Source organism: Oncorhynchus mykiss, chromosome 13 (genome assembly GCF_057628025.1).
Source record: "Oncorhynchus mykiss isolate SJ-2025 chromosome 13, ASM5762802v1, whole genome shotgun sequence".
Lineage (NCBI taxonomy): Eukaryota > Metazoa > Chordata > Actinopteri > Salmoniformes > Salmonidae > Oncorhynchus > Oncorhynchus mykiss.
The window spans coordinates 82,585,838-82,601,389 of record NC_143034.1 but is presented as its reverse complement, the minus strand read 5'-3'; the positions used below and the strand labels follow the sequence as shown (position 1 = coordinate 82,601,389).

The window sequence follows — 15,552 nt, the reverse complement described above, 5'->3', positions numbered from 1 at the left end:
TAGAGGAGGAGAGATGAGGAGACCACAGTTATATGATGGAGTTGACGTGGTTGTTGGACAACAGGTAATCTAGAGGAGGAGAGATGAGGAGAACACAGTTATATGATGGAGTTGACGTGGTTGTTGGACAGCAGGTAATCTAGAGGAGGAGAGATGAGGAGAACACAGTTATATGATGGAGTTGATGTGGTTGTTGGACAACAGGTAATCTAGAGGAGGAGAGATGAGGAGAACACAGTTATATGATGGGAGTTGACGTGGTTGTTGGACAGCAGGTAATCTAGAGGAGGAGAGATGAGGAGAAAACAGACAGGTAATCTAGAGGAGGAGAGATGAGGAGAAAACAGACAGGTAATCTAGAGGAGGAGAGATGAGGAGAAAACAGACAGGTAATCTAGAGGAGGAGAGATGAGAAGAAAACAGACAGGTAATCTAGAGGAGGAGAGATGAGGAGAAAACAGACAGGTAATCTAGAGGAGGAGAGATGAGGAGAAAACAGACAGGTAATCTAGAGGAGGAGAGATGAGGAGAAAACAGACAGGTAATCTAGAGGAGGAGAGATGAGGAGAACACAGTTATACAACTGAAATATCTTATTCAGGCTGATTAAAACTCTGGGGCATCTAAACCACAGGTGGCCAGTGTGTGTGTGTGTGTGTGTGTGTGTGTACTCACAGAGCGACGTCTCGTGGCTGATATTTTCAAACAGGATGTTGAGCGTCTGGAGTAGCTGGACACAGACGTAGCGACCGGACTTCTGACGAAGGATATTCAGGAAGAACGCAAACATGTTCTTCTCCAGGAAGAAGCTGAGAACAGAGAAGATACAGAGTAGAATAGAGTATAATTAAGTAGAGTATGGTACAATAGAGAGGAATAGAGTAGAGTATAGAGTAGAATAGAGTAGAATATGGTACAATAGATAGGAATAGAGTAGAATAGAGTAGAGTACAATAGATAGGAATAGAGTAGAATAAAGTAGAGTATAGTACAATAGATAGGAATAGAGTAGAATAAAGTAGAGTATGGTACAATAGAGAGGAATAGAGTAGAATAAAGTAGAGTATAGTACAATAGATAGGAATAGAGTAGAATATAGAGTAGAATCAAGTGAGTATAATTAAGTAGAGTATGGTACAATAGAGAGGAATAGAGTAGAATAAAGTAGAGTATAGTACAATAGATAGGAATAGAGTAGAATATAGAGTAGAATCAAGTGAGTATAATTAAGTAGAGTATGGTACAATAGAGAGGAATAGAGTAGAATAAAGTAGAGTATGGTACAATAGAGAGGAATAGAGTAGAGTATAGAGTAGAATAGAGTATAATTAAGTAGAGTATGGTACAATAGAGAGGAATAGAGTAGAATAAAGTAGAGTATGGTACAATAGAGAGGAATAGAGTAGAGTATAGAGTAGAATAGAGTATAATTAAGTAGAGTATGGTACAATAGAGAGGAATAGAGTAGAATATAGTAGAGTATGGTACAATAGAGAGGAATAGAGTAGAGTATAGAGTAGAATAGAGTAGAATTAAGTAGAGTATGGTACAATAGAGAGGAATAGAGTAGAATAAAGTAGAGTATAGTACAATAGATAGGAATAGAGTAGAATAAAGTAGAGTATAGTACAATAGATAGGAATAGAGTAAAATAAAGTAGAGTATAGTACAATAGATAGGAATAGAGTAGAATAAAGTAGAGTATAGTACAATAGATAGGAATAGAGTAGAATAAAGTAGAGTATAGTACAATAGATAGGAATAGAGTAGAATAAAGTAGAGTATAGTACAATAGATAGGAATAGAGTAGAATAAAGTAGAGTATAGTACAATAGATAGGAATAGAGTAAAATAAAGTAGAGTATAGTACAATAGATAGGAATAGAGTAGAAGTAAGTAGAGTAGAATTAAGTAGAGTATGGTACAATAGAGAGGATTAGAGTAGAATAAAGTAGAGTATAGTACAATAGATAGGAATAGAGTAGAATAAAGTAGAGTATAGTACAATAGATAGGAATAGAGTAAAATAAAGTAGAGTATAGTACAATAGATAGGAATAGAGTAGAAGTAAGTAGAGTAGAATTAAGTAGAGTATGGTACAATAGAGAGGAATAGAGTAGAATATAGTAGAGTATGGTACAATAGAGAGGAATAGAGTAGAGTATAGAGTAGAATAGAGTAGAATTAAGTAGAGTATGGTACAATAGAGAGGAATAGAGTAGAATAAAGTAGAGTATAGTACAATAGATAGGAATAGAGTAGAATAAAGTAGAGTATAGTACAATAGATAGGAATAGAGTAGAATAAAGTAGAGTATAGTACAATAGATAGGAATAGAGTAAAATAAAGTAGAGTATAGTACAATAGATAGGAATAGAGTAGAATAAAGTAGAGTATAGTACAATAGATAGGAATAGAGTAGAATAAAGTAGAGTATAGTACAATAGATAGGAATAGAGTAAAATAAAGTAGAGTATAGTACAATAGATAGGAATAGAGTAGAAGTAAGTAGAGTAGAATTAAGTAGAGTATGGTACAATAGAGAGGAATAGAGTAGAATAAAGTAGAGTATAGTACAATAGATAGGAATAGAGTAGAATACAGTAGAGTATAGTACAATAGATAGGAATAGAGTAGAATAAAGTAGAGTACAGTACAATAGATAGGAATAGAACAATGTTTAATAGAGTACAGTACAATAGAGGAATAGAGTAGAATAAAGTAGAGTACAGTACAATAGATAGGAATAGAGTAGAATAAAGTAGAGTATAGTACAATAGATAGGAATAGAGTAGAATATAGAGTAGAATCAAGTGAGTATAATTAAGTAGAGTATAGTACAATAGAGGAATAGAGTAGAATAAAGTAGAGTATAGTACAATAGATAGGAATAGAGTAGAATAAAGTAGAGTAGAATTAAGTAGAGTATAGTACAATAGAGAGGAATAGAGTAGAATATAGAGTAGAATCAAGTAGAGTAGAATTAAGTAGAGTATAGTACAATAGAGAGGAATAGAGTAGAATAAAGTAGAGTATAGTACAATAGAGAGGAAAAAAGTAGAATAAAGTAGAGTAGAATTAAGTAGAGTATGGTACAATAGATAGGAATAGAGTAGAATAAAGTAGAGTATAGTACAATAGATAGGAATAGAGTAGAATAAAGTAGAGTATAGTACAATAGATAGGAATAGAGTAAAATAAAGTAGAGTATAGTACAATAGATAGGAATAGAGTAGAATAAAGTAGAGTATAGTACAATAGATAGGAATAGAGTAGAATAAAGTAGAGTATAGTACAATAGAGAGGAATAGAGTAGAATAAAGTAGAGTATAGTACAATAGAGAGGAAAAAAGTAGAATAAAGTAGAGTAGAATTAAGTAGAGTATGGTACAATAGAGAGGAATAGAGTAGAATATAGAGTAGAATCAAGTAGAGTAGAATTAAGTAGAGTATAGTACAATAGATAGGAATAGAGTAGAATAAAGTAGAGTATAGTACAATAGATAGGAATAGAGTAGAATAGAGTAGAATATGGTACAATAGATAGGAATAGAGTAGAATAGAGTAGAGTACAATAGATAGGAATAGAGTAGAATAAAGTAGAGTATGGTACAATAGAGAGGAATAGAGTAGAATAAAGTAGAGTATGGTACAATAGAGAGGAATAGAGTAGAGTATAGAGTAGAATAGAGTATAATTTAGTAGAGTATGGTACAATAGAGAGGAATAGAGTAGAATATAGTAGAGTATGGTACAATAGAGAGGAATAGAGTAGAGTATAGAGTAGAATAGAGTAGAATTAAGTAGAGTATGGTACAATAGAGAGGAATAGAGTAGAATAAAGTAGAGTATAGTACAATAGATAGGAATAGAGTAGAATAAAGTAGAGTATAGTACAATAGATAGGAATAGAGTAGAATAAAGTAGAGTATAGTACAATAGATAGGAATAGAGTAAAATAAAGTAGAGTATAGTACAATAGATAGGAATAGAGTAGAATAAAGTAGAGTATAGTACAATAGATAGGAATAGAGTAGAATAAAGTAGAGTATAGTACAATAGATAGGAATAGAGTAAAATAAAGTAGAGTATAGTACAATAGATAGGAATAGAGTAGAAGTAAGTAGAGTAGAATTAAGTAGAGTATGGTACAATAGAGAGGAATAGAGTAGAATAAAGTAGAGTATAGTACAATAGATAGGAATAGAGTAGAATAAAGTAGAGTAGAATTAAGTAGAGTATGGTACAATAGAGAGGAATAGAATAGAATATAGAGTAGAATAAAGTAGAGTACAGTACAATAGATAGGAATAGAGTAGAATAAAGTAGAGTATAGTACAATAGATAGGAATAGAGTAGAATAAAGTAGAGTACAATAGATAGGAATAGAGTAGAATAAAGTAGAGTATAGTACAATAGATAGGAATAGAGTAGAATTAAGTAGAGTATAGTACAATAGATAGGAATAGAGTAGAATAAAGTAGAGTACAATAGAGAGGAATAGAGTAGAATAAAGTAGAGTATAGTACAATAGATAGGAATAGAGTAGAATAAAGTAGAGTACAGTACAATAGATAGGAATAGAACAATGTTTAATAGAGTACAGTACAATAGAGAGGAATAGAGTAGAATAAAGTAGAGTATAGTACAATAGATAGGAATAGAGTAGAATATAGAGTAGAATCAAGTGAGTATAATTAAGTAGAGTATGGTACAATAGAGAGGAATAGAGTAGAATAAAGTAGAGTATGGTACAATAGAGAGGAATAGAGTAGAATAAAGTAGAGTATAGTACAATAGATAGGAATAGAGTAGAATAATGTAGAGTATGGTACAATAGAGAGGAATAGAGTAGAGTATAGAGTAGAATAATGTAGAGTATGGTACAATAGAGAGGAATAGAGTAGAGTATAGAGTAGAATAGAGTATAATTAAGTAGAGTATGGTACAATAGAGAGGAATAGAGTAGAATATAGTAGAGTATGGTACAATAGAGAGGAATAGAGTAGAGTATAGAGTAGAATAGAGTAGAATTAAGTAGAGTATGGTACAATAGAGAGGAATAGAGTAGAATAAAGTAGAGTATAGTACAATAGATAGGAATAGAGTAGAATAAAGTAGAGTATAGTACAATAGATAGGAATAGAGTAGAATAAAGTAGAGTATAGTACAATAGATAGGAATAGAGTAAAATAAAGTAGAGTATAGTACAATAGATAGGAATAGAGTAGAATAAAGTAGAGTATAGTACAATAGATAGGAATAGAGTAAAATAAAGTAGAGTATAGTACAATAGATAGGAATAGAGTAGAATAAAGTAGAGTATAGTACAATAGATAGGAATAGAGTAGAATAAAGTAGAGTATAGTACAATAGATAGGAATAGAGTAGAATAAAGTAGAGTACAGTACAATAGATAGGAATAGAACAATGTTTAATAGAGTACAGTACAATAGATAGGAATAGAGTAGAATAAAGTAGAGTATAGTACAATAGATAGGAATAGAGTAGAATAAAGTAGAGTATAGTAGAATAGAGAGGAATAGAGTAGAATAAAGTAGAGTATAGTACAATAGATAGGAATAGAGTAGAATAAAGTAGAGTAGAATTAAGTAGAGTATGGTACAATAGAGAGGAATAGAGTAGAATATAGAGTAGAATCAAGTAGAGTAGAATTAAGTAGAGTATAGTACAATAGAGAGGAATAGAGTAGAATAAAGTAGAGTATAGTACAATAGATAGGAATAGAGTAGAATAAAGTAGAGTAGAATTAAGTAGAGTATAGTACAATAGAGAGGAATAGAGTAGAATAAATTAGAGTATAGTACAATAGATAGGAATAGAGTAGAATAAAGTGGAGTACAGTAGAATAGAGAGGAATAGAGTAGAATACAGTAGAGTAGAATTAAGTAGAGTATAGTACAATAGAGAGGAATAGAATATAGAGTAGAATAAAGTAGAGTATAGTACAATAGATAGGAATAGAGTAGAATAAATTAGAGTATAGTACAATAGATAGGAATAGAGTAGAATAAAGTGGAGTACAGTAGAATAGAGAGGAATAGAGTAGAATACAGTAGAGTATAGTACAATAGATAGGAATAGAGGAGTAGAACAGAATAGAGTAGAATAAAATAGAGTATAGTACAATAGATAGGAATAGAGTAGAATAAAGTAGAGTATAGTACAATAGATAGGAATAGAGTAGAATAAAGTAGAGTACAGTACAATTGATAGGAATAGAGTAGAATAAAGTAGAGTACAGTACAATAGATAGGAATAGAGTAGAATAAAGTAGAGTATAGTACAATAGAGTAGAATAAAGTAGAGTACAGTACAATAAATAGGAATAGAGTAGAATAAAGTAGAGTACAGTACAATAGATAGGAATAGAGTAGAATAAAGTAGAGTACAGTACAATAGATAGGAATAGAGGAGTAGAACAGAATAGAGTAGAATAAAATAGAGTCGTGGTTAAAGTCTTACTCGAAGACGGAGCTGTCGTTCTGGTCTCCCCAGATGAGTATCTCAGTGATGGAGCGAATGGTCTCCACCAGCAAGTTCCTGTTGCTGTCGGTTACCGTCGTGTTCTTAGTCAGGACATGGTACATATACCTAGAGGGAGGAGAGAAGCAGGGAGGGAGAAGAAGAGGAGGGAGAAGAGGAAAGGAAGGGATGAGAGGATGTGGACAATGGTAGAAAACAGGTTGTTTTTCAGTAAAACGTGTGGTGGCTATACCGCACTGTCAATTTGAACTGGCACACCCACTCTGGACGACGGAATATGACTAGCCTACCGTCAAATAGACGGGATGGTATGGACTCATAAACTAACCTTAGTATATCTAGCTGCTATAATGACACCCATCATGTAGTTAGCTAGCTAGCTAACGTTAGTATATCTAGCTGTTATAATGACACCCATCATGTAGTTAGCTAGCTAGCTAACGTTAGTATATCTAGCTGCTATAATGACACGCATCATGTAGTTAGCTAGCTAGCTAACGTTTAGTATATATAGCTGTTATAAAGACACCCATCATGTAGCTAGCTAGCTAACGTTAGTATATCTAGCTGCTATAATGACACCCATCATGAAGTTAGCTAGCTAGCTAATGTTAGTGGCTCTAGTTGTTATCAAGTAATGACACCCATCATGTAGCTAGCAAACGTTAGTATATCTAGCTGTTATCAAGTAATGAGACCCATCATGTAGCTAGTATATCTAGCTGTCATCAAGTAATGAGACCCATCATGTAGTTTGCTAACGTTAGTATATCTAGCTGTTATCAAGTAATGACACCCATCATGTAGCTAGCTAGCTAGCTAATGTTAGTATATCTAGCTGTCATCAAGTAATGACGCCCATCATGTAGTTAGCTAACGTTAGTATATCTAGCTGTCATCAAGTAATGACACCCATCATGTAGCTAGCAAGCTAACCTTAGTATATCTAGCTGTCATCAAGTAATGAGACCCATCATGTAGCTAGCTAACGTTAGTATATCTAGCTGTTATCAAGTAATGACACCCATCATGTAGTTAGTATATCTAGCTGTCATCAAGTAATGAGACCCATCATGTAGCTAGTATATCTAGCTGTCATCAAGTAATGACACCCATCATGTAGCTAGCTAACGTTAGTATATCTAGCTGTTATCAAGTAATGACACCCATCATGTAGTTAGTATATCTAGCTGTCATCAAGTAATGACACCCATCATGTAGCTAGCTAATGTTAGTGGCTCTAGTTGTTATCAAGTAATGACACCCATCATGTAGCTAGCTAGCTAACGTTAGTATATCTAGCTGTCATCAAGTAATGACACCCATCATGTAGCTAGCTAATGTTAGTGGCTCTAGTTGTTATCAAGTAATGACACCCATCATGTAGTTAGCTAGCTAACGTTAGTATATCTAGCTGTCATCAAGTAATGACACCCATCATGTAGCTAGCTAGCTAACGTTAGTATATCTAGCTGTTATCAAGTAATGACACCCATCATGTAGTTAGTATATCTAGCTGTCATCAAGTAATGACACCCATCATGTAGCTAGTATATCTAGCTGTCATCAAGTAATGACACCCATCATGTAGCTAGCTAATGTTAGTGGCTCTAGTTGTTATCAAGTAATGACACCCATCATGTAGCTAGCTAACGTTAGTATATCTAGCTGTTATCAAGTAATGACACCCATCATGTAGTTAGTATATCTAGCTGTCATCAAGTAATGACACCCATCATGTAGCTAGCTAATGTTAGTGGCTCTAGTTGTTATCAAGTAATGACACCCATCATGTAGCTAGCTAACGTTAGTATATCTAGCTGTTATCAAGTAATGACACCCATCATGTAGTTAGTATATCTAGCTGTCATCAAGTAATGACACCCATCATGTAGCTAGCTAATGTTAGTGGCTCTAGTTGTTATCAAGTAATGACACCCATCATGTAGCTAGCTAGCTAACGTTAGTATATCTAGCTGTCATCAAGTAATGACACCCATCATGTAGCTAGCTAATGTTAGTGGCTCTAGTTGTTATCAAGTAATGACACCCATCATGTAGTTAGCTAGCTAACGTTAGTATATCTAGCTGTCATCAAGTAATGACACCCATCATGTAGCTAGCTAGCTAACGTTAGTATATCTAGCTGTTATCAAATAATGACACCCATCATGTAGTTAGTATATCTAGCTGTCATCAAGTAATGACACCCATCATGTAGCTAGTATATCTAGCTGTCATCAAGTAATGACACCCATCATGTAGCTAGCTAATGTTAGTGGCTCTAGTTGTTATCAAGTAATGACACCCATCATGTAGCTAGCTAGCTAACGTTAGTATATCTAGCTGTCATCAAGTAATGACACCCATCATGTAGCTAGCTAATGTTAGTGGCTCTAGTTGTTATCAAGTAATGACACCCATCATGTAGTTAGCTAGCTAACGTTAGTATATCTAGCTGTCATCAAGTAATGACACCCATCATGTAGCTAGCTAGCTAACGTTAGTATATCTAGCTGTCATCAAGTAATGAGACCCATCATGTAGCTAGCTAACGTTAGTATATCTAGCTGTTATCAAGTAATGACACCCATCATGTAGTTAGTATATCTAGCTGTCATCAAGTAATGACACCCATCATGTAGCTAGTATATCTAGCTGTCATCAAGTAATGACACCCATCATGTAGTTAGCTAGCTAATGTTAGTGGCTCTAGTTGTTATCAAGTAATGACACCCATCATGTAGCTAGCTAGCTAACGTTAGTATATCTAGCTGTCATCAAGTAATGACACCCATCATGTAGCTAGCTAGCTAATGTTAGTGGCTCTAGTTGTTATCAAGTAATGACACCCATCATGTAGCTAGCTAGCTAATGTTAGTGGCTCTAGTTGTTATCAAGTAATGACACCCATCATGTAGCTAGTATATCTAGCTGTCATCAAGTAATGACACCCATCATGTAGCTAGCTAGCTAATGTTAGTGGCTCTAGTTGTTATCAAGTAATGACACCCATCATGTAGCTAGCTAATGTTAGTGGCTCTAGTTGTTATCAAGTAATGACACCCATCATATAGCTAGCTAGCTAGCGTTAGTATATCTAGCTGTTATCAAGTAATGACACCAATCATGTAGTTAGCTAGCTAGCTAACGTTAGTATATCAAGCTGTTATAATGACACCCGTCATGTAGTTAGCTAGCTAGCTAACGTTTCGTAGCTGTCATATACATCTGACATTGTTCACACAGTTGTGACAAGGAAACAACAGTAACGTTAGATAACTAACGCATTTGGTTTTACAGTACAAGCTAAGTGGATTAGCTAGGTATGCTAACCATGTTAACGTTAGCTTAGTAAACTATCGGGGTTAGCTGGCGAATTCGACCAAACAGTTGCGTTTTGTAACAGAAACGTATCATTTAAATTGGACAAATTCAGGTAGGTTCCTCCCCGTTCCTTTAATGTTGCTACCGTTTAAGTCACGTTTTGTAACAGAGCGAGCGTAATGAATACACCCCCGCCGGGTAACCTTAGCAATTATGCTAGTTACTTACTTGAGATGGTCCAGGGAATGAATATTTTTAGTTTTCCCCTGTCCTCCTCCCCAACTCCGTGACCGACCGAACATAGTTGCACTTTTAAAAAAAGATGTTGATGCTAGCTTAGGTTTTTTTTTGCCTGTTATATCAATCCCATCACGTCCATATATCCCGTACAAGGTGTCCAATATATATATATATAGCTAACAAAATATCTAGCTAACCAAATAGCTCTGGCTAACTAAGCGAGAAGGGGACATACCCGAACGTATCTTGTGAGGAATAACGCGTTACGTAACTGGTTTAATGCCGGGGAGTTTGGGACATGCAGTTTCTTTGTTGTTTTCCGGTAACACTATTTCATTAAAAAGACAGTTACAAAAAACTACAAATCCCCAAAAAAATCGAACAGTATTTTTTTTCCAACAATTCGGGCACGTTGATTGGTCTTCATCCTACAACGATGAACACAGCAGCCAATCAAATACCAATGCGAGGAGCCATCGACGTAAAACGCAACAAACGTCAAAGCCGATTGAAAAGGCGGGATCAGTGTGATCGATGTCTCAGTTGACCATTCACAGGACGGTATTCTTATGATGAACCAATAAAATGCTTACGCTATATAGACGTATTTGTACTGTTTTGACCGTAAGGTCGGACTGTTTTGATGCAGTTAGCGGAGATGTTGACATGAAAATGTAACGGGAGGTCTGGATTATCGAATGTATTTCCATCGATAGAACATATTCCTGTATAATAATAGAACGCTATAGTCGTTGGCCGGTAATAGCTAATCAGGGCAGGCATGTTGCAAATAACGCAACAGTTTTTTTTCCTTCGACCTTCTCAGAGAATATCAAGAATGCATCGAGTTAACACTGTGTTTACATGAACTAGCGGTGTCGAGCTGAACGTTTTTTTTTTGTTGTTATAGGTTATTTCGTGTACCTCCTAACTAATGTATATCGCTTGATAGCTGTGCTATTGCAAAAGCTGGTATTTCAGGACAAATCATTGCTGTCTTCCCTGAAATGGACACTCCAAATACACTGTCCATGTTACTGCTGGTTTCAGAGCAGTGCCACTGTCCTTAACCTGCTCTTTGTCAACATAACTAGCTGAGCTAAACTTTCCCGGTTTAGTTTTCTATGACTCTCAAAACTTATGCTCGACTAGATTCGTTGGAATCGCTCCTCAACGAACTTCCCTGTATGTTTTATCTGGGCCTGTTTTTTGTTAACGTTTTGATCCTCTACTATGCCTTTCTAATGGAATACATCGTCCTGAATGTGGGGATAGTGTTTCTACCGGAAGATATGGACCAGGCGCTGGTGGACCTAGGGGTACTATCTGACCCGGCCTCTGTCCCTTACGACACGGACACAGAACTCGATGTTTTCGAGAGGTACCTGGAGTGAGCTGAGGCCCAAGGCTAGAGAGCCAGAGAGAAGCGCCGCTGCACCGGCATGCTCCCCGGGGTGATCTGGACTCCTACCGGCCTGTGATGATGACGATGATGATGATGATGATGTTGGGAGAGACTGATACTGGGAACTCCAGGAGGAGGATATTTGTCTTGGCTTGGAGCAACATTGGCTGCGGGATGAAAAAGTAAGGAGAGATAGGATGGATAATGGTATAGGATGGATAATGGTGATAGGATGGATAATGGTGATAGGATGGATAATGGTGATAGGATGGATAATGGTGATAGGATGGATAATGGTGATAGGATGACAGTTTGCTGCTGCAGTGATGCCAGGGGTGGAGGTGATGCCAGAGGGGTGGGTGATGCCAGAGGGGTGGGTGATGCCAGGGGTGTGGGTGATGCCAGGGGTGTGGGTGATACCAGGGGTGGGGGTGATACCAGGGGTGGGGGTGATGCCAGGGGTGTGGGTGATGCCAGGGGTGGGGGTGATGCCAGAATGGGGGTGATGCCAGAATGGGGGTGATGCCAGAGGGGTGGGTGATGCCAGAATGGGGGTGATACCAGGGGTGGGGGTGATGCCAGGGGTGTGGGTGATGCCAGGGGTGGGGGTGATGCCAGAATGGGGGTGATGCCAGAATGGGGGTGATGCCAGAATGGGGGTGATGCCAGAATGGGGGTGATGCCAGAGGGGTGGGTGATGCCAGAATGGGGGTGATGCCAGGGGTGTGGGTGATGCCAGGGGTGTGGGTGATGCCAGGAGTGGGTGATGCCAGAATGGGGGTGATATCAGGGGTGTAAGTGATGCCAGAATGGGGGTGATGCCAGGGGGGTGTGGGTGATGCCAGGGGGGTGTGGGTGATGCCAGGGGTGTGGGTGATGCCAGAATGTGGGTGATACCAGGGGTGTAGGTGATGCCAGAGAGGTGGGTGATGCCAGGGGGGTGGGTGATGCCAGAATAGGGGTGATGCCAGAATAGGGGTGATGCCAGAGATGTGGGTGATGCCAGAATGGGGGTGATGCCAGTATTTGGTTTGAATTGGGTTGGGCCCTCATCTCAACCCTGTAACATCCCTGACTATCCTCTATGTTGTAGAGAGGATCAACCCTGTAACATCCCTGACTATCCTCTATGTTGTAGAGAGTATCAACCCTGTAACATCCCTGACTATCCTCTATGTTGTAGAGAGGATCAACCCTGTAACATCCCTGACTATCCTCTATGTTGTAGAGAGGATCAACCCTGTAACATCCCTGACTATCCTCTATGTTGTAGAGAGGATCAACCCTGTAACATCCCTGACTATCCTCTATGTTGTAGGACCTACAGTCCTATAGTAAATACAGGCTATTCCTGCCCATCTTTAACCTACAGTCCTATAGTAAATACAGGCTATTCCTGCCCATCTTTAACCTACAGTCCTATAGTAAATACAGGCTATTCCTGCCCATCTTTAACCTACAGTCCTATAGTAAATACAGACTATTCCTGTCCATCTTTAACCTACAGTCCTATAGTAAATACAGGCTATTCCTGTCCATCTTTAACCTACAGTCCTATAGTAAATACAGACTATTCCTGCCCATCTCTAACCTACAGTCCTATAGTAAATACAGACTATTCCTCCCCATCTTTAACCTACAGTCCTATAGTAAATACAGGCTATTCCTGTCCATCTCTAACCTACAGTCCTATAGTAAATACAGACTATTCCTGTCCATCTCTAACCTACAGTCCTATAGTAAATACATTACTACATACTTTAACCTACAGTCCTATAGTAAATACAGACTATTCCTGCCCATCTCTAACCTACAGTCCTATAGTAAATACAGACTATTCCTGCCCATCTTTAACCTACAGTCCTATAGTAAATACAGGCTATTCCTGCCCATCTCTAACCTACAGTCCTATAGTAAATACAGACTATTCCTGTCCATCTCTAACCTACAGTCCTATAGTAAATACAGACTATTCCTGCCCATCTTTATCCTACAGTCCTATAGTAAATACAGGCTATTCCTGCCCATCTCTAACCTACAGTCCTATAGTAAATACAAGCTATTCCTGCCCATCTTTAACCTACAGTCCTATAGTAAATACAGGCTATTCCTGCCCATCTCTAACCTACAGTCCTATAGTAAATACAGACTATTCCTCCCCATCTTTAACCTACAGTCCTATAGTAAATACAGGCTATTCCTGCCCATCTCTAACCTACAGTCCTATAGTAAATACAAGCTATTCCTGCCCATCTTTAACCTACAGTCCTATAGTAAATACATTACTACATACTGTAACCTACAGTCCTATAGTAAATACATTACTACATACTTTAACCTACAGTCCTATAGTAAATACAGACTATTCCTGCCCATCTTTAACCTACAGTCCTATAGTAAATACAGACTTTTCCTGCCCATCTTTAACATGTGGCCCCTTGTCTTCTCCACAGGTTGTCAAGGCTCAAGACCAGATATCTGGAGACAGTCAGAACCAACAGACAGACAGGGCAATTCACAGCAGAGTTACCTATCTTAACTGGCCAATCAACAAGCAGAACTGTCTAACTGTGGCCAATCAACAAGCAGAACTGTCAAACTGTGTCCAGTCAACAAGAAGAACTGTCTAACTGGCCAATAACCAAGCTGACCTGTCGAACTGTGGCCAATCAACAAGCAGACCTGTCTAACTGTGTCCAATCAACAAGCCAGACTGTCTAACTGTGGCCAATCAACAAGCAGAACTGTCAAACTGTGTCCAGTCAACAAGAAGAACTGTCTAACTGGCCAATAACCAAGCCGGACTGTCTAACTGTGGCCAATCAAACAAGCAGACCTGTCTAACTGTGGCCAATCAACAAGCCAGACTGTCTAACTGTGGCCAATCAACAAGCAGACCTGTCTAACTGTGGCCAATCAACAAGCCGGACTGTCTAACTATGGCCAATCAACAAGCAGTACTGTCTAACTGGCCAATCAACAAGCAGGACTGTCTAACTGGCCAATAACCAAGCTGACCTGTCGAACTGTGGCCAATCAACAAGCTGACCTGTCGAACTGTGGCCAATCAACAAGCAGACCTGTCTAACTGTGGCCAATCAACAAGTAGACCTGTCTAACTGTGGCCAATCAACAAGCAGACCTGTCTAACTGTGTCCAATCAACAAGCCGGACTGTCTAACTATGGCCAATCAACAAGCAGTACTGTCTAACTGGCCAATCAACAAGCAGGACTGTGACTGGCCAATCAACAAGCAGGACTGTCTAACTGGCCAATCAACAAGCAGGACTGTGACTGGCCAATCAACAAGCAGGACTGTGACTGGCCAATCAACAAGCAGGACTGTGACTGGCCAATCAACAAGCAGAACATTGCGTGATCAGGGGACAACGTCACACTAACTCTGACCCTAGAGAACTGACCTAGGATCAGTCAACCTGACAGGACAGCACTGTAGTGTTTACTAACTCTGACCCTAGAGAACTGACCTAGAAACAGTCGACCTGACAGGACAGCACTGTAGTGTTTACTAACTCTGACCCTAGAGAACTGACCTAGAAACAGTCGACCTGACAGGACAGCACTGTAGTGTTTACTAACTCTGACCCTAGAGAACTGACCTAGGATCAGTCAACCTGCTTCAGGTTCTTCTACACTTCTGGGAATGTTATCACATTTGTTTAAAGACTGTTTTAAACAACCAGGAAACCACCAGTTATTTCTGGTTGTTTATCAGCGTTAGCTGGCTTAGCTCGTTGATCCTGCTTTTGTATCGTACCCCTCAGGAGGTGTGGACTGGAGAAGTGTTTGTGTTGTTAAGAGATGTGTGGCATGAAAGACATTTGACAGATTGTGGTCCGGTCCTCCTCCTCTTCCTCCTACCTGTCTCGTCTCTCTTGTCGTTCATCTTGGCCACTGTAACTAACGGGTGTGAACAAACACAGGTGACTCGTGTTTAGTACCGATCTAGGATCAGCGTGCCATCCACCAGGGGGGGGGGGGACAGGAAGTGACCGTTAGATCGGTGCCTGTAGACTCTAGAGGCAGCTTCACCTTGCTCTGCTCTGACTCT

The 15,552-nt window shown here is 38.4% G+C and overlaps 2 protein-coding genes across 6 annotated transcripts in view; one reads left to right on the top strand and one right to left on the bottom strand.

Annotated features, from left to right (window-relative positions):
* Positions 1-10,342, bottom strand: part of clec16a (C-type lectin domain containing 16A) — a 96,126-nt gene extending 85,784 nt beyond the window's left edge. For all 5 annotated transcript variants that reach the window (XM_090194491.1, XM_090194493.1, XM_090194492.1 and 2 more), the window contains exons 1-3: positions 10,063-10,342; positions 6,487-6,615; positions 676-809 (exon numbers count right to left, since the gene is read on the bottom strand). In XM_090194491.1, coding sequence (XP_090050617.1) covers positions 676-809; positions 6,487-6,615; positions 10,063-10,136 — 337 coding nt within the window. In that variant the 5' untranslated portion in view covers positions 10,137-10,342. The remainder of the gene's footprint in view (positions 1-675; positions 810-6,486; positions 6,616-10,062) is intronic.
* Positions 10,343-11,060: 718 nt separating this feature from the next.
* dexi (Dexi homolog (mouse)) lies at positions 11,061-11,661 on the top strand. The gene has a single exon (XM_090194490.1). It carries the CDS (start codon positions 11,199-11,201, stop codon positions 11,466-11,468), a length of 270 nt encoding a protein of 89 aa, XP_090050616.1. The 5' UTR covers positions 11,061-11,198; the 3' UTR covers positions 11,469-11,661.
* Positions 11,662-15,552: the final 3,891 nt, after the last annotated feature.

Coding starts and splice junctions, on each gene's coding strand:
- dexi (XM_090194490.1), top strand. CDS start 11,199: ATGACTCTCAAAACTTATGCTCGACTAGATTCGTTGGAATCGCTCCTC.